Genomic DNA, 19,992 nt, shown 5'->3' on the forward strand with positions numbered 1-19,992 from the left:
CTAAAAAGTGACCGCGAGTGAAATTCTCTTTATATGAGCTCTATTACGAAAAAAAATTTCCTCCGACGACCCCCCTTGAAATTTTGTGAGGTGGTAGGAGAACGCCTTGGGGTGTCAAAAAAAACTCGCCATGTCTGGGAAAATTCGTTAAATGGGTCAAAACTGACCAGTCGTATTTCCCTATATAATCTTTGTATTTTATGGGAAAAACAGAGGGTGATTTCAAAACGGTTTTGAGGGCACTTACCGTCTTTACATCTGGCTAATTTTTTGCATGCTCTTAGGTAAATGGCTTGACCTTTAGGGAAAACTGTCGGTTTCACTCAAAGCCCTCGACGAGGGCTAAAAAGTGACCGCGAGTGAAATTCTCCTTATATGAGCTCTATTACGAAAAAAAATTTCCTCCGACGACCCCCCTTGAAATTTTGTGAGGTGGTAGGAGAACGCCTTGGGGTGTCACAAAAAACTCGCCATGTCTGGGAAAATTCGTTAAATGGGTCAAAACTGACCAGTCGTATTTCCCTATATAATCTTTGTATTTTATGTGAAAAACAGAGGGTGATTTCAAAACGGTTTTGAGGGCACTTACCGTCTTTACATCTGGCTAATTCTTTGCATGCTCTTAGGTAAATGGCTTGACCTTTAGGGAAAACTGTCGGTTTCACTCAAAGCCCTCGACGAGGGCTAAAATGTGACCGCGAGTGAAATTCTCTTTATATGAGCTCTATTACGAAAAAAAATTTCCTCCGACGACCCCCTTTGAAATTTTGTGAGGTGGTAGGAGAACGCCTTGGGGTGTCACAAAAAAACTCGCCATGTCTGGGAAAATTCGTTAAATGGGTCAAAACTGACCAGTCGTATTTCCCTATATAATCTTTGTATTTTATGGGAAAAACAGAGGGTGATTTCAAAACGGTTTTGAGGGCACTTACGTCTTTACATCTGGCTAATTTTTTGCATGCTCTTAGGTAAATGGCTTGACCTTTAGGGAAAACTGTCGGTTTCACTCAAAGCCCTCGACGAGGGCTAAAAAGTGACCGCGAGTGAAATTCTCTTTATATGAGCTCTATTACGAAAAAAAATTTCCTCCGACGACCCCCCTTGAAATCTTGTGAGGTGGTAGGAGAACGCCTTGGGGTGTCACAAAAAACTCGCCATGTCTGGGAAAATTCGTTAAATGGGTCAAAACTGACCAGTCGTATTTCCCTATATAATCTTTGTATTTTATGGGAAAAACAGAGGGTGATTTCAAAACGGATTTGAGGGCACTTACCGTCTTTACATCTGGCTAATTTTTTGCATGCTCTTAGGTAAATGGCTTGACCTTCAGGGAAAACTGTCGGTTTCACTCAAAGCCCTCGACGAGGGCTAAAAAGTGACCGCGAGTGAAATTCTCTTTATATGAGCTCTATTACGAAAAAACATTTCCTCCGACGCCCCCCCTTGAAATTTTGTGAGGTGGTAGGAGAACGCCTTGGGGTGTCACAAAAAACTCGCCATGTCTGGGAAAATTCGTTAAATGGGTCAAAACTGACCAGTCGTATTTCCCTATATAATCTTTGTATTTTATGGGAAAAACAGAGGGTGATTTCAAAACGGATTTGAGGGCACTTACCGTCTTTACATCTGGCTAATTTTTTGCATGCTCTTAGGTAAATGGCTTGACCTTCAGGGAAAACTGTCGGTTTCACTCAAAGCCCTCGACGAGGGCTAAAAAGTGACCGCGAGTGAAATTCTCTTTATATGAGCTCTATTACGAAAAAACATTTCCTCCGACGCCCCCCCTTGAAATTTTGTGAGGTGGTAGGAGAACGCCTTGGGGTGTCACAAAAAACTCGCCATGTCTGGGAAAATTCGTTAAATGGGTCAAAACTGACCAGTCGTATTTCCCTATATAATCTTTGTATTTTATGGGAAAAACAGAGGGTGATTTCAAAACGGATTTGAGGGCACTTACCGTCTTTACATCTGGCTAATTTTTTGTATACACCTCTAAAGATGACTACGCCGTATGGAAAAACTGTTGGTCACACTTAAAGCCCTCCAAGAGGGCGAAAAATGACCGCGAGTGAAATCCTAATTATACGAGATTTGGTCATTTGGTCTATTAACAGGGGAGGTAACTTTTTAATGTAATAATATGTAAATATTTCGTAATCTCTTTTTAAGAAAAAAAAACAAAAATCATAAAGGATAGCATTGTTTTAAATAAATATTTTGTTACAAATTAAGTTTTGCATTGTACTGATATTGTAAAAATTATTGCGAAAGTAATTTATTATAATATTTGATTGATACTATTAAGAAACCCCTTGCAGTTCTAATAACCGTGCGAGTAATAAGTTTGCGAATATTCCAACAATATTTGAGAGCCATGAATTTACTCCACTGTACAAATTAAGGCCCTCAGCATTTAACTTAGCTGCAAATCACATATTAATTAATCATTCAATTCCTCAATTTTGTTTGTAAACCTAAGCGAAGCTAGGCAGTATGCCTAGTATATATATATATATATATATATATATATATATATATATATATATATATATACTCGTCTATACTCTATATTGAATATTGCAATATTTTTAAAACACCGGAAACTCCCAGAGATCCCTTGTCATCTGCGTAAACCTACATCGCTCATATTTCTTATGTGGACGATAATTGCGTTCGGAATTTTTATTTTTAAAAAAATTTAAATAATGATAATTGTTGAATTTAACGTTGTTTTATTGCAAATTTTAAAAGCATAGACTAATTGGGCACCTACATTATTATATAACAATATAGACCATTTAACGTAAGGGGCGTCCATTTGTGAGGAGGTTCAAACTTCTGTGATGATTTGTGATATCAGTGACGAGATGGGAGGGGATTCAGAAAATGTAACGACAGACGATATGTTTGCACTGTTAAAAGTATATATTCTAAATATTATTATGATTTTATTTCGTTCGTGGGGGGGGGGGGGGGGGGGGGGGTCGTGCCCTCGAAGAGATGCCTGAAAAAAAAAACACTGGTAGGATGGATGTAACACCATGCGATGGGGTTCTGGCTTTTTATGATGAAGCTTGACGATGGGACGGTTAGAGAAATAAAAATAGATAAAATGCGAGACGACGTCGTTAACAATGGCCCTGTAGAAATGTATTAAAGGGGGTCATCCATAAATGACGTCACGCTTTTTTGACGATTTTTACCCCCTTCCCCTCCGTCACACGTCGTCACAAAAAGCCAGACTCCCTCCCCCCTAAAATGACGTCACACCTCAGCCTATAACCCCCCCTCAAAATTGCAGTTGAATTTTTTTTAAACATCGATATTTTTCCAAAATCTTGTCTGAAATCTGTCAAAATAGAGTATTTTAATCAATTCCTATTACAATTTATAAAAACTGTTTTCTAAAACGCAAAATAACGTCTAAAATTCGTTTTCTAACATTTCTTTTCTACAAAGCAAAAGTGTGACGTCACACCATCTGAATCCCCCCTCCCCCTCATCACACATCGTCACAAAATTACCGACCCCCCTCCCCCTTCGAGTGTGACGTCATTTATGGACGACCCCTTAGCCCGTAGTCGTAAGCTGATTTTAAAATAAAAAACACGAGTACTGTGACGCAGGGTTAATGGAACGTTTTGTTTGTTTTAAAGTGTATTTTGTTGTTAAATTCTATCTGAGAAAGTCCGACAATACCCCGATCTACTAAATTCTTACGACGTCTACAAATAATCCACCCCCACCCTACCCCACCCATTGATGTTATAAAAGAATGATAAATTGATGACCTTTTGTTAAATCCCTAATTGAATATCACATGATAACACCAGTACTTTTATATAAAAGTATTCCAAACTTGTAATATTCTAGCAAGAGTTACTCTTTTATTAATATGTTACAAAACTTTTCCAGTGAATATTCCAACAATAAATTACAAAGGTTTTTTGTTCTTAAATAATTTTAACATCTAAGAACGTCAGAATTTAAATAAAATTATCTTTAATTTAATTATTCGGCCATTTTCGTAGTGAAAAGCACTATCTGGCAATAAACCACTCTCGTGTGAATATTGTTATTGTCGTAAAAGAATAGCTTCCGGGCTAGTGTTTTTCAAGGTTTAGGGAATTGGAAATATTTTTAGTTAGATTCTAGATCTAGATCTAGATTAGAGACACACAACAGCATCAGTAACATTTCAAATTGTAGACAAGGTTAGAAATCTAGATTTTCTAGATCTATAATGTCTTATACAATTTCTTCACACTAGATCTAGATCTAGACTAGTTAGTAGTTAAGTTTCAATGTTTATTAAATTATTGTTGTTTATTCACGACTTCATGACAGACTTGAGACTTTGACAGAGAATTCAGAGATTGAGTATCTCATTTGTCTCATTGAGTTTAAGTTTTGACACACTCAGTTTTGAGTTGAGTATCCATTCTCACTCGCTGAGTCACTGAATATTGTAATTATTGTGTGTTAAATCATTATTAATTAATTAAATGTTTTGTCCTGAGTACCCGAGTCTTCTCATCTAGACTAGACTCTACTACTGTGCGCTAGCTCTAGAAAGTAGAAATCTAGTCTCTAGATCTAGTTAAATCTAGAGTAAAGTGGCGTCTGCGGACAGTTGCCTCTGTGCGGACACCTTGCTGTTTTTCGCTTAAACAATAATTGTATGAATGTTTTATAGGAAACTAACGCAAACAACACAAAGCATGTCCATTTTTAAACACATCTGAGTCCATTTCTTCTATTTCACTCAATAGGGAGATTAATTGGAATTTTTCAAAGTTGCGATGTATGACGTTTTATGAAAGGGAACCTCACCTGGATGAAGAGCACTAGTCCCCGGATTAGAGGAATAAATCAAACCAATCATAGCTTAGTTAACTGGGTTAACTATAAATAGCTTATATATATATATAGAAAGCTATAAATATCATAGTTGAGGTTGTTTAAGCCATCTTAGAGGAAAAATTGGGGTGTCCGCATATTTTTTGAGGGTTAACCTTTTGCGGACAATAATGAAAAATCAGAGTATATTTCTTACACTTTAAGTAAAAAGAAACTTTGAACTAATCTTGATACTCCAGATTTATATTTAAATTTAAGTCTAAATCTAGATCTATAAGTTTTTAGTAACGTTTTTAGGTTTTAAAAATATTTTTGATCATCAAACGTGTCTACTAAGCAAAAAGTGAAATAAAATCTCAACTGGGTCCTGAGTTTCTTTCAGGCATCACTTTAATTTAATTAAAACTTATTTCATATTTCTTCATATTTTTTGTTTTCCAATATATTAATATATAAAACAATCAACAACGCTATTTATGTATGTAACATGTTTATTTCAATCATTTAAATAGAAATAAAATGAACAAAATATGCCTTGTCCGCATAAGGAGCAAGTGTGCGCACAGAAAATAAAATGTAAAAAAAAGTGCACTTACTGTCCGCACAGAGTCTCACCACTGAAAATGTTAATACATTCAATGCTATGCGTATGAATACAAAATGAATCAGACGTGATTAAACTAGAAAGAATGCGGAGTGAGACGGTACTTTCGGTTTGTTTCTATGTGAAGCGGTTACTGAATGGCGCTCAATGGAAATCGGCACTTCCGTTTTTTTTGCTACGTCTGTCCGCAGACGCCACTTTACACTTTACTCTAGATCTAGATCTAGTAGCTGTTGTATTACAGTAAATTACACTTCACTACACTCTACACTACACACAGACCAGAGCATCTAGCTCGAGTTTACGATTAGTCTTAGTCTTATTTAATATTTATTAGTCTAGAACTCTAGATCCTAGAATCTACACAAAAGCACATAGTTGTAAAATTTACTCATTAGGCCTTTGCGGAAGGTTATGCCTTATGTATGGGGGACAGGACTATGCCATAGACTATGGTCATTCACTATGGGAACTAGAAACAGGAATAATGTAACAGTTCTGTGAATGAGAGACAGACAAACAACATTTTCAATACAAGATGTGGGCCTCACTATTTTAAACTTAAAAAATATATTTATGGCAGATACAGATCTAGTAAAAACATTCGTAACTTTAAAAGAAAGGCTGTCCTTTCTAGGTTTAATAGTGTTTTCATTTATTCCTGCAAGGAACTCTTATATCGAATTTTTAAAAATTGTTTTGCAGCCTAGCTTTGCAACTGACAGTTTAATTAATTTATATGTAAATTTTAGAAAGTAACAGCTATTTAATTTGGTTATTGATTAGCCTATTTGTTGATTTTGAATTTTTAAAATTCCAATCTAAACTACATCAGGTAGTAAATATACATCAATCTTGAGGCTTTGGCTTACTTAGGTGCTAATTTATTGCATTTAAAAAATACGCACGTATATTGACCTAATAGTAATTAGATTATACATGTGGTTGGCTTGGTAGGGCTGTTAAACAGAAAATTCCCAAGTTCCAAACCTTGGTTATATAAGACTCAATGGCATGGGACTGCAACCCATCTAGGAGAGACAACTCCAGAATCAAACTGCTGCCTGGTAGTTTGTTCTTGGTGGACAACTGCTATTGAAGCAAGTCTAAAAAGAAAAGCAGGCTGAAACCAGAGTCTGCAGGCCATTTGGCACATAACATGTTGACATTTAATGCTTAATTGTGTTAGAGGAAATCCAGTCCAACTTTGTAATTAAGAAGAAGGAAAAAGATTATAAGGCTACATGGCAACTTACACAAGCTCTCCAAATAAATCTGTCATACTTTTTTAATGTTAATATTAAACAAAAAATCAATAGGCCTGCTTTACAAACTTTTGTCTAAGCATTATAAATTTTTGAAAATAATTTTAAAATGAAAACTTCAAGCAAGTGATGTATTACATAAACATTATCAATCTACATATTAAATTGAATAGTGAGACTTATTATTCAACTTAAAGGTTTTAGGCTTATTTATTGAAGTTTTAAATACATTTTATTAATTTTTATCAGGAAATACATTTCAACAAGTTTTATAACAACAGTTTTAGAAAAAACATTTCTTGGCAAACAACGTTAATGGTTTTAATGGAACTAAAAAAAAAGAAGGTCTGGCTTTGAAGAGAGAGACGTGCAAACACTGTAAAAAAAAAAACTACATGTTTTGGTACTTGTCTCTTAGTTCAATGCCAGAGAAATTTTTAAAATTCTTAGCCATTCTTATTTTAATATGTGTAATTATTATCACCACATTGCCACACAATCAATGAAATAAACCAATTAATTGTATATTAACTGCTGGTAAGAGTCTATTTGTGTAATAATTGATTTAAACCTAGGAAAACCAGGGATGAAATGTATCACAATGTATTTAAATGCTAACCGTGAAATGGCTGCCATCTTTATTTATTTAGGATTTTATCAAGTTCACATTAAAATGTTAGCCTTGAAACACTGAGTTGAATAATGAGTACCCTATACTATTTGTACCATCACTTTACTGTATTCTGTTCTTTCTCATGGGGGGGGGGGGATCCCAGATAACCCCCTGTCAATTTACACCCCAAACATGATTCTAACCTTCAACTTTAAACCTATATTTAACCTTAAGCGTAAACCTAATCAGTCGCTTAAGCTTAAATCTAACCACGATCCTGTCCCTATGGGGTCATCCATTTATGACGTCCACAATTTTTTTGGATTTTGGACCCCCGTCCACAAAAATCCACTTTTTTCCTTATAAAAATCCATATGCTTCCACAAAAGTCAGTTTTTTTTCGGACCCCCGCGTGTGGATGTCATAAATGGATGACCCCTAATGTATCCTCAATCTACCACTATTGTTTCTACCTCTCAACAGACCAGGGGAGATGATGTACCGGGGGGGGGGGGATTCACCAAGGGGTAGATAATGTCCTGCTCCCATCTCACTGTGTTCAGGCCTCATCAATAATATCACCCCTCATTTTTCTTCAAATATTAAGATCTTTATCAAACTATTGTTCTTATTGTGTCAAGTATAAAGAGCCATTGATTCCCATCATGTGTTATCAGTATGTGTTATCTCGCCATTAGTAATGTGTAAAAATAGGGAAGCCGTGTGTACACCTTGTAGTTTACTGATAGCATGTTGATATTATGTATTGAACAGTCTTGACTGTGATTAAGTCCTTTGTTGTAGTGTCCTGTGACATTTTACTGAGAGGAGGCATTGTTATTGTTTACAAAGCAGACACCTTTTAATTTCAATAGTACAGTAGTACAGGATTTAAGTATTGGAATTAAAATTTACAAGGTATGGTAGTGAATATAAAAATAATTTAACATGCAAGGGAGTGAATAAAAAACAACACCTGTGTAAGAGATGTGATCTATTTTTAGAAATTAAATTTTTCCTTGTAGTGTGACATGTGATTGTGTGTTTACCTGGGTTAGTTGTTTTAAATTTAATTATTAGCAATCTTCATTTACTGTTTTCTATTGTGATAGGTGATGATAGGACTCAAAAGTTTATTTGATGGAACAGGAAGTGTAAACAAATTCTTAATGTGAAAAGGACATTTGATTCATGTGCCCTACATTGCAGTTAGACTTGTTGGTTTGGCTATAGCGCATCTACATCCTAGTTCTTATATGGTGTGTACTAGGTTGGGGTCATGATTATTTATACATTTTTTTATATAGAAGAGATGTCTGTTTGTGGTGATTCTTTAGACTTTTGAGATGCTGGGTATTTAAAAAAAATGTTTCTGTTGATCACATGAAAAGGATACTTTATTATTTATGCTCTCATTCATATTTACTGAAAAAGTGTTGCAATATTTTTTTCTTTTGACTTTATATCTTTATTGTTAATTTATTTTAAGATCCTCATTCGTAGTGGTGTGTTCTTAATTTAAAAAAAGAAATCTTATTACTTTTGGTGTCACTAGATATACACTGACTTTATATATATGTCAGGTTCAGGTTAGAGCTAAGGCTAGTTTTTGGTGTGATACAGTTTTACTTTCATTACTACTTGGGTATATTTAAGCTGGCAGTACTTAGTGACCACAGCAGAGTAACTCACCGGTCTTGATCAATAGTATTAGCAGTATAAAAATAATTTCTGTCTGTATGTGTATGGCTATCACTGTGGTATGTCATATAATTTTTTTTTGACAATTTCAGCACAATACATATTTTTTTTACAGGAAATTTAAGCCGATGATGACACATCGTTTACCAGGCAAAGATTAGTAGTTTTACCTAGAGGTCAGTCTTGTATTCTTGATGTTTTTTTAACTGCTGATATAAAGAATTTGGGTAATTTTAACACTTACCGTCAGGCTAATTTTTTGCATGCACCTCGGTAAATGTCTAGCCCGTATTAAGTATTTTCACAACCAAAATTAGTTACATTTACAGCTTTTTCACTCTTATAAGGAGTAAAAAAAAAATTCATGGAAGGCTGGCCATCATAGGGTAGATGAAGTAGAGTTCATCTGTTACTTAAAGTTTTCAGATTGTGTGGTCAGGCACCAAGAGTTCATCCAGCTCTAAAAGGTACCTGTCATTCAGGCTAAGAAATGACCACAAGAGGCTAGTAAAGAATCAGCCAATCATCATACCAAAACAGTTTTCCTTTTTTTCCAAGAACATTAACTCTTTTAGCTTAATAATTGCTACTTTTACCCCCATTGATTTTAATCTAATCTTATAATGACAGTGGATTAGTAGAGAGTAATTTGGTATGCTGGGCTGACTGGGTCATATTTTAACTAGTTACTGTGGTGGTATTATGGACTTCGTAATTTGAAACACAATTAAGTTACTCTACAGTTCAGCTAACTATTTATACATATGCGGTTATTTAACTATTGTGAAAGGTTAACACTTAAATGCAAAATTATTTCCCAGTTATCTTTAAATAAAATTAATAGTTATTATCAGATTCAATATAAGAAATCCTCTATACAATGTTTTTAACTTAAAAATGTTGTTTTAATTAAAATCTATACCATTTTATACCATTAATTTTTGTTTAAAAAAGGTGTATTGGTTTTAAAAAAAAATATGATTGTTTATTTCATAGGAGTGTAGAATGGAGGGACCCCTGTCTCTAAACAACATGCAGGTTGCCATAGTTACAGTAATAAGCTGCTTCATGCTTCTGCCCAGTGTTAAAAGTGACATCATTGTGGTGAGTCATTGTGGCTGCCCAGCAGTCTTTTAAGTCATGTTTCTTGTAGCAGCTGACTTGATGTGCTTATCACACTCTGATGTGTTCTCATGTGTTTGATCAGTCATGTTAAAAGTATATTGATGTCAGTGATCTTGGCTTTTAGGGTGAGTATATCATACCATTATGGGACAGCATGGCAAGCAGTAGAACGCCTGACTGAAAACACACATGTTTTGATCCCAGGATTTAACTGAGTTCACCCAGCTTGGTTGGGTAACTGGCTCATGTAAAGTAAAGGTGGCTGGGCATAGTATTAACTATCCCATGGTCAATAGAAGCAGATGAACTCTACTTCTTCTCCACAATAACTGTTAGGTCATAAACCCTTGTCAACATATGATAAAACAAAGTGTTGTGATCTCCACAATGACCTGTCCAACCAATGCTTACAGAAAAGTGTATGAATGAATGGGTGACCTGATCTACATACTACACTTAGAGATCTATTGTTTCTTCATTGAGGCTGGTGTTTATTATATGTGGTTATACTGACATTGCTCTCAGATGTATACCCCACAGGCTGAACACAGTGTTACATGTTTATCTTAACACCTGAACACAGTGTTATATGTTTATCTTAATGCCTGAACACAGTGTTATATGTTTATCTTAATGCCTGAACACAGTGTTATATGTTTATCTCAACACCTGAACACAGTGTTATATGTTTATCTCAACACTTGAACACAGTGTTATATGTTTATCTCAACACCTGAACACAGTGTTTAATGTTTCCCTCAACACCCGTACACAGTGTTTAATGTTTCCCTCAACAGCCAAACACAGTGTTTAATGTTTATTTCAACAACTAAACATAGTGTTTAATGTTTCCCTCAACAGCTGAACACAGTGTTTAATGTTTCCCTCAACAGCCATACACAGTGTTATATGTTTACCTTAACACCTGAACACTGTGTTAAACAGTCTTAAGTGTTTACCCCAACAGCCAAACACACAATTACATGTTTATTTCAACAGTTTAACACGACATCAAATGAAACCTCGATCACCTATAATGACCGCACAGCTCAGTTTGGACCAGACTTTCCTGAAGATGGAATTCAGGTATGTTAAATGTCATTCTGGCTGTGTTTTCATGACATTTTGCTATGTGTCACATCTAGCCTATGTTCAATGCCCCCTTGACTTTTGTGGTTTGCTCAGGATTCAAGCATTCATGATAAAAGAAATTCCTATATTATTTAATCTGGGCATATATTATTTCTGTTATGTTTCTAGTTTACTATAATCATTGATGTTTTCTCTCTAAAACAGTTTTTAATTAGATTTTAAAAAAAATACATGCTAACAATAACATTACTGTTACTAATCCAAGATATTTCACATAAAATATTTTCTCTCAAATTTTGATGTATAAAATTATTTTCTCTCAAATTTTGATGTGTAAAATTATTTTCTCTCAAATTTTGATGTGTAAAATTATTTTCCCTCAAATTTTGATGTATAAAATTAATTATTATATTCCAGGGAAGGATAATTCCAGTGGAGCCCCTTGATGCATGTAGTAAACTAAATACTTCAGCACCACCTCCCGACCCCATGTATAAGTGGATAGCCTTGATAGTCAGAGGTGGGGACTGTCCTTTTGCAGAAAAGGTAACTCATGTTTATTAAGTTTTTGTTCCTTAAAGGAAAGATAAAAGCTTGCTGTTTTTATGTGGAAATGTGCTCATTGTAATAATTATCTGTTTTACTAATTTTGTGTTTGTTAGCTTACTTTAAGGGAAGAGCCATTTTTAAAATTAAGTTATACATAAAAATTAACCATCCTCCCACTTATTTATTTACAAAAGCACATACAGTAATGTCGGTTGTGTAAAGCATAAAGTACTTAAACTTCCACAAATTTCTTTCATCAGGTCAGGCATGCCCAGCGTGCCAACTTCAACGCTGCCATTGTGTACAATAATCAAAGTGATGATCTTGTCAACATGGGGGGAGATGGTAATCAATTTTTTTTTATTATAAATAATGTATGCTGCTTTTATTTATAAATTACTATTGTACCTGATTTCACTATCATTGCAAAATTTAATTTCACTGGCAGCCAAACTTAGTTTTTCCTTTGCTGCCTAACTTAATTTTCTCTGGCAACGAAATATAATTTTTCCTGGCAATGAAATATAATTTTTCCTGGCAGCCAAACATAATTAATTCCTAATTGCCTGGCTCATTGTTAGATGACTAAAGCAGTGTGGTTGCTCATATTTTAGTCCACATTTTTTAAAAACTCGCTGCTTAAAAAAATTATGCTCAGTTGTCTGACCAATGTTAAAAACTCAAAGGTTAAAACCAATTGGAATGTTTCAACAAGTCCTATTGGTTAAACTTTTCAAAATGTATTCTTAATAGGTAAAGAGGCTGTGAAAATTCCATCGACCTTTGTTGGATTGACTGCAGGCAAAGCCTTAAGCACATCATACAATTTCAAGCACAAGTAACTAAATCGTTATTTTAAAAATACTTTTATTATTTATCCATTGTACTTTATCAAAAAGATTTCCACTTTTCAAAAGTTAATTAAAGCCATCTAATTTATTTTCAGAGAAATCATCATAGAAATTCAGGACTTTGGCCCACAGTTTGAGTTCATGATCTGGCCTTTTGTATTGGTTGTTGCCTTGTGTTTCTTGGTTGGAATAATTTACATGGTGAGTAAAAAATTAAGTTAGCTAAAGCCAAAATTATTTTTTTCCAACATTTAAAAGAATGAAAATTTGAATCCAGTTTAATCAAACACTTCAACAAGAATTTCAGTATTTAAATTTTTCCTACAGTTAGATTTTAATTAGCTCCAGTAAAAAGTTTGTTTTTATAAGTTGTTATTATTTAAGCCTAGTAAAGTAGATAAGTGCTGTAACAGACCTAGTAGTTAAGGGGCGGATAATTAGAATTCATCGGTTTCTCTTATTTCTTGTGATCAATTCCATTGTCTAGCTAGTCTGGTATCAATTTGAGCTTGCTGACCTTTGAGATGTCCTAGTGACTCAAGCTGTGCTAGAAATTAGTAGTAAAGTTGTACAGCTTCTATAATAAATTAAACACATCTGTATTGTCCACAATAAATCACTTAATTTATAGTCACACTATAGTGGGATTAAAAAAAAAATTGTGTAAACTTTAATAGCTGGATGTCAGTGTGGTTGGGTTGGTTAAGCTCATAGTTGCTGAACTGAAAAGTTCTGAGTTCGAACCCCTAGCAGATGTGGCTTTCTTGATAGATGGGGTAGCCACTCAACTAGGAGGCAATTCCAAAATCAAACACCTGCTGTCTTGTAGTTTGTTCTTTGTTGGACAAAGGATATGAAAATAAATCCAAAATCAAAAGCAGGTTGAAATCTCAAGAGTCAACAGCCTTAAAGGCGCAAAACAAGTTGGCACTTATTACTTGATTGTGTTGTAGGGACTCTCTTCTAACACTAAAATTAGGAATGAAGAAAAAGAAACAGCTGTAGTAGGTCTGGAATTTGTTAAAGCTGGTTTGAGAAATATCTAGAATCTTAAGTTTTGATGAGCAGTACAAACTCTGGAGTTGTCATGTACGGACATACCGAGCATAGTTTTCTCATTTCATTCCTTTAGATTATCAAGATTTGCAGAGACCATATCAAAAAGTTTTTCTCATTTTATTCCTTTAGATTATCAAGATTTGCAGAGACCATATCAAAAAGAAAGTCAACCGTTTATCATCCAAACATTTAAAAAAAATACCTGTGCGTAAATTCAAGAAAGGTGAGATGTAGTTTATTAGCCATCAAGCTGCTTGCAAACTTAATTACTACACATAGCATTGAGATGTGTTTCTTGGGGTCGAAAATAGTTCTGCATGTAAACTGATATAATAAAAATATTACTTTAATGAAATTAGCTGTTTCTTGTACCTTAAAATATATGGTAGTATATTTATATTGTATAGCTGATCTATTTGATGTGTTGAATCAGTTTTTATTCATTCTTCTATTATTAAAATAAACTGTACACTTAACTTAAGCCATTGCATATCAGTTTTTACTCAGATTTTCATTTTTTTAAAAATGTAACTGTTTCATTTATTTGTAGGTGACTACTATGACACCTGTGCTATTTGCCTAGATGAGTATGAAGAAGGGGAGAAACTCAGAGTTCTTCCTTGTGACCATGGTACAGTTTTATTTATTTTCCTTCAGAAATTAGCAGATTTTTAAAAAAAGTGTTTTATGCTCATTTCAAATAAAGTGAAATATCCTCTGTATTGGCATATTGCTGCAGCATATGAAGTGACTTATATACTTTATTAGACTCCTGTAATAATATCAACAAAGTCACTTCTGAATTAGCAATCAATTGTTTTATACCTTAACCACTCTGTCTCATAGCCCTATGCTACTAATAAAATCAGTTTGCCCTATAAAATTTAAGTAAACATTTTATTCTGTTCCTAAAAAATAAATAGTGACAAATTTCACTGTGCATTAAGTGGAAGATAAAAGGATTAAATTTTACACTAGTAATTTAAAAAAAAATTGCTTGTTTTAAATTTAACAATAAAACTTTGAATTAATCTTCCAGTCTACCATACAAAGTGCATCGACCCCTGGCTGACCAAAAACAAGAAGACCTGTCCGGTGTGCAAGCGGCGCGTCATACCAGGTAGTGCCGAGTCTGAAAGCTCAGACTCTGATGCTGGGGGTACAGCCAACACCACTGGATCAGAGAGCACCCCCCTTCTACAGGGCAGCACCAATAGAGCTTATGCCACTCGCAGTGAGAGGAGGTTTCCTCGTCGTACTGGCCAGACAAACAACGCCACTGACTCTCAAACTGCTAATGGTTGGTTCAATTAAAAAATTTTTGTTTTAATAAGAAATGTAATTTTAAAAATTTATTTAACATCGCTGACAGACAAAAGTACTTACAATTAGGTAAAATTACTTTTAAAAAGCAATTTTTTTTTAAATTTGTTTTATTTATCATAAGAAAAAAACAGTTTTTAATTTAAGCAAAATTACTTTAAAATTTAAAAAAAAAGGTTTCTTTAGTAAAACCTTTTTGCTCTTAAAAAACAAATGAACTAATGATTAGGTAAAATAACTTTTAAAAAGCAAATTTAATTATTTTTTTCAATTTTTTTTATTAATCATAAGAAAAAACAGTTTCAGTTTAAGCTAAATTACTTTTAAATAAAAGAAAGGTTTCTTTTGTAAAATAAACTTTCTTTCTGAACTTTTTACTCTTAAAAAACAAATGTGTGACCAGGCACTCCATAGTTTTTAAAAGATATAATGATGTAAAATTATATGTGACCAGTTTCTTAATTTTTTTTTTTTTATTTCAGGCGAGCAGCCAAACGTATCTGTAACAAATGACCAGAGTGCCATCATGGCCTCAGACTCAGAACCAGACTTGGGAGCAGTTGGCGGGGTTGGAATTTCTGAAAGAAGGAGCACAACCCAAACCACACAACATCCGAAGGTGTCACGACAGGATTCTAAAGGCAGGGGCACAAGGGCAGACCGCAAGAGGAAAAGACACGAGAGGGTGAGGAAGGTGAAGAGGGAGGAAGAACTGAGGGACGTTGAACCTGAGCGTGTGGACAGTGGTCAAGCTGAGGGTGAGGGTGCTTTCTTGGTGGATGAAACGCGGGAGGAGAGGAGAGAGAGAAGAAAGAAGAAGAAAGAGTTGAAGAGAACGACGAAGAGGACTAGCCAACACGTTGAAGGGGAGCACAAGGATGAGGATGCTGGGACTTCCAGGCAGGGAGGGGAGGAGGTGGTGGAAGTCGAGGGTGCATGTGTGAACCCTGGGGTTTCAGAGGGTCAAGATGTCGCCCCAAACAGGGGCAAGAGGCATGAGCTGAACGAGGTTGTTTGAAGTGCGGAGCAAAGTTTTTAACAAAAATTTTGTGATACGTTTTTTTTCTCACTTAGATTGGCGCTGGTTGTAACATAAGCTGGCTTTTTAAAATAATTTTTTCCTGTAAAACAATACTTCTCTAAGTCAATTGTAAACTTATTAATTTGCAGTTGTTTTATTACCAGCATCACTTGCAGCTGTTTTTGTGGTGTATGTTACAGCCCATGAAGCTGTTTTATAACGTGTGATTTTGTATGCCTGCTGATTCATACATATGTTGTGTTGTCAACTATTCACTTTGAAACGTTAAAACAACTAAACACCTTTAATTTGTGTGAGTCTCCATTGTATGTTTGTAAACAAAATTTTAAATCTATGAAAAAACAAACATTACACTGTCAAAAAAAGATGTGTAACTTATTTGTCAAGGATACTTTACATGTATTTTTTTTCATACTGTTGTACATAGCATATTCTGAGATTTGATGTAAATATATGCACAGTCTCTTTCTGGCTTAAACTAAGCTAGTCTTGTAACCTTGACCTTCAAGATGCATAACCCTGACCTTGTATACTACCTTGCAACACTATTAAAACTCTTTTACTCTTAGTTGGTGCATCTTTTGTTTGATTCAGAATTTTGTTTCTGTTTCTGTATTCACTTTTTACTGGTCCAAAATCATATAAATGGCTACATCTGAAGTAACTGACTAAAATTCTATTATTAGTACTAAAAGGAAAGTGTATCCTTCGAGACCATACCTGATAGGTAAAAAACTTCTGTTTTAAAAACATAATTAGGAGAAAATACTCCCAGCCATTTTTTTATATTTAATAATTTAGTCTATTGCATTTCATATTAACTGGTAGTTTGTTGTGCATGTCATGGGAAATGTATCTATTAATGCTTTAATGTATTTATTGTTTCATTCTTGAACATTCAAAAAGCATTGAATATTTTTTGTTTCGAATGTGGAATCTGACTTTTAAATAGTTTATTGAATTTATTGTTCATTGACAACTTTACTTCAACACTAAATGACATAAAAATTATTTTTTATTTATATTTTAAAACTTTTCAATATTTAAATGATTTTTTTTTCTTTTAAGAACCTTGAGACGTGTTTTTAACTCAAGTATCATAACAATGCAGAAAGTGTAATGTAAAATTACAAAAAATCTTGTACATTTATAAAATATTTAGATTTATAAGAGCTATTTTTGAACTACAAATTAACACAATCTCTTATTGTTAAATATATAGCCTTGTGAGTTAAATTTAAAAAAAAAAATTGTGTTTAATTTTACTTTTGTTAATGTTTATCAAGCATAGTATTAAAACAAGTTTGTTACACTTTTTGAAAAAATAATTTGTTAAAATTGTAAAATATTTTCTCAATTTCCATTCCTGCTTAATTTTGTTGTTTTATCAGCTCCATGTAAGTAACTATAAACATTAGTTTCTGTTTTGAAAAATTCATGTGATTGTTCATTCTGTAAAAATGCCAGGGCGCTTTCAGAAAGCTCTCTCTTGATTTGGATTGAGATTAAATTACGCTAAAATAATTTGTTAATAACTTTTTAATTCTAATTTGACAGGAAATATACAAAAATTTATATCTTAAGCAATGTAATTTTCAATTACAACTATTCAGTTGTAGTTTACAGTTGTTGGATTTATTTATCTTTAGTAGCTTACGGTAGTCTGATTTATTATCTTTAGTGCTAAAGAGCACCAGTAATATCTAAATTATGTTAATGGTTTAATGCATGCAGTCAAACCAGTTACAATTTAATTTTTAAGAAATCATTATATATTTATGTATATGAGGACTTTTAAGAAATTTTAAACATACTTTTGTAAATGTTAATTAAGTTTTCTTGTTACTTGAATAGTGCCTCTTAGATTAAATTCTTTCTTCCAACCAGTTACATTCAGATTGTAAATTTGTTTCAAATGGCTGACCCAACATTATCATTACATCTGAGCAAAGAAACATGAGTAATTGCTTTGAAGGAATTTTTAATTTATATTCTGTGTGATTGCCTTATAATTTCTAGTGAGGCTTGTTGTAATCACATACACTCATAGATACGAAATACTATTATATAGTAACTGTCAGTTTTGTTTACAATATGTGTATATTTTACGCAGTGCTTTTTTTTGTAACAAAAATAGGTCTTGGTACTCAGTGATGGATTGCCTAACTTTTTAACAAATTAATTATATGATAAATTAATAATAAAAGTTAAAATACAAGAAAAGTAATAATTATTTCCCCACATTGGAAAAGATGCCGGTACGCTGTACCGGTGCGTACCGTCACAAAAGAAGCGCTCATTTTATGTATTTAATTTTTATATTGCTAGCATTATAATTGTTTTTATTTGTTTTGGCTAACTTTCTAGCTCTTTTACAGAAACATAACTAACAATCTAATATAAATTATTTTTGGTAACAGAAAAAAGAAGCCAGTTATTAAAATCTGGTTATGTAATTTTAGATTAAAAGTAAAAACTTTATAAAGTAAAATCATGATTTAATGTTTGCACATCATGTAGAAAAGGGTATCAGTAATCATTTTTATACATAGTTAATTTAAGTGTTGGCTCCATCAGAACTGTTGAGTGAATATTTTTAAAAATTACATTATATTTTTACAAATTATAACTGCATGTTTTGTATGTCACCCCAGTGAATCTAAACATATTATTGAAATATAATACTTTGTGTTCCCTCTAAAGTCTAATAATTTCTCGTTTTATTTGCACAAATTTTATTTCACACCATTATTTTATGCTTTGAAAAAGCAGAGTGGCTATTTTGACTCTACTTTCAAATACTTTCACAGTGAATTTTTTATTGAAATATTAACCATCTATTTGTACATCTTATGCTATCCACAAATAACAATGTGTACTATAAGGTAGTTCATCTGTGAGTGGTTATAATTAAAATAATATACAAGCTTTTATAACAGTGTTTATTCTCTCCCCTTAAACACAGTATTCCAATATTGTAAAAATAAAAAAATATTTTTTAGCAAACATTAAAAAAAAATACGACTAATATGTTTGTAATTAAAATGAACTTATAAAGATTCTTTATTGTAACCATTTCAATATTAGTATGTAAGAAAATAAAAACTTCTTGAAAAATCTTACTGCATTTTTTTTTTTACTTATCTTGCAAGACTTTATTGTTTTTGTTAGAATTCTCTTTCTGTGTATAGAGTTTACCAGTGGCATGCTCCTATAAACAGACTGATCTTATTTTGAGAAAAGTTTACTTAGCACTGATTCACTGCTATCTCATGCTAATTTTTTATGAGCTGGAGTTGTACTGTATATCTCATATCGGTGTCTATTAGTTAGCAGGGACTGTTTTCCTAAATTAGTGGTTCTAATTGATTTTTCTCTATTGTATCTCAAACAACACAACCAAAGACATGTTTTTATAAATTTTCTACCAAGATAATTCACTTAGAGTAGTTAACAGGGAATCTATGTTACATTACATACAAAATATCTAAATTTTATAAGCATACAATGACTAAATCAAAACACTAAAGACACTGATCTTATTAAGGATAAGTTTACTATTAAACAAGAATAATAAAACTTATCACTATAAAACAATACAAAAACTAATATTCTGAGTTGTTTTTCTTTTACACTACAACAGAAACTCCATAAGTAAAAATTCTAATCTCTACACACACACACTGATTTTTGCTTTCAACCATTTGTTTAAAAAGAAAACTAACATGTTAAGAACACGATTATATTTACAATAAAACGGGAGTAAATGGTAAAAAATGTTGGTCTCTGCTGAAATAAAATTTTCTATTATTTAAAAAAAATGACTAATTGTGTTAGCTCATTTATAATTTTGTTTCATAATCATTTGGGTATTTTACATAAGATTATATATTTTGGTTGCATCTACT

The 19,992-nt window shown here is 33.1% G+C and overlaps 1 protein-coding gene across 4 annotated transcripts; it reads left to right on the plus strand.

Moving 5' to 3' along the window:
- Nucleotides 1-4,079: 4,079 nt before the first annotated feature.
- On the plus strand, nucleotides 4,080-18,578 carry LOC131952054 (E3 ubiquitin-protein ligase RNF13). Of its 4 annotated transcripts, none has more exons than XM_059314522.1 (12): nucleotides 4,080-4,214; nucleotides 9,159-9,219; nucleotides 10,040-10,147; nucleotides 11,168-11,254; nucleotides 11,678-11,806; nucleotides 12,070-12,154; nucleotides 12,563-12,647; nucleotides 12,756-12,861; nucleotides 13,849-13,942; nucleotides 14,270-14,350; nucleotides 14,759-15,019; nucleotides 15,525-18,578. In XM_059314522.1, exons 3-12 carry the CDS (start codon nucleotides 10,049-10,051, stop codon nucleotides 16,058-16,060), a joined length of 1,563 nt encoding a protein of 520 aa, XP_059170505.1. In that variant the 5' UTR covers nucleotides 4,080-4,214; nucleotides 9,159-9,219; nucleotides 10,040-10,048; the 3' UTR covers nucleotides 16,061-18,578. The 4 variants fall into 4 exon arrangements, with proteins under 4 accessions (XP_059170505.1, XP_059170509.1, XP_059170506.1 ...); XM_059314526.1 differs by lacking the exon at nucleotides 4,080-4,214 and adding an exon at nucleotides 4,416-4,468; XM_059314523.1 differs by lacking the exon at nucleotides 4,080-4,214 and adding an exon at nucleotides 8,131-8,260.
- Nucleotides 18,579-19,992: the final 1,414 nt, after the last annotated feature.

The sequence above is a fragment of the Physella acuta genome, unplaced genomic scaffold, assembly GCF_028476545.2.
Source record: "Physella acuta isolate Inbredline_101_S28 unplaced genomic scaffold, ASM2847654v3 ptg000848l, whole genome shotgun sequence".
NCBI classification, from domain to species: Eukaryota; Metazoa; Mollusca; class Gastropoda; family Physidae; genus Physella; species Physella acuta.

What these genes read in the sequence shown, in the direction of transcription:
- LOC131952054 (XM_059314522.1), top strand. Translation starts at nt 10,049, where the DNA reads ATGGAGGGACCCCTGTCTCTAAACAACATGCAGGTTGCCATAGTTACA. An exon ending in ACTGTCCTTTTGCAGAAAAG is followed by an intron (nt 11,807 to 12,069) that starts GTAACTCATGTT and finishes TTCTTTCATCAG; the next exon opens with GTCAGGCATGCCCAGCGTGC. An exon ending in TGTCAACATGGGGGGAGATG is followed by an intron (nt 12,155 to 12,562) that starts GTAATCAATTTT and finishes TATTCTTAATAG; the next exon opens with GTAAAGAGGCTGTGAAAATT.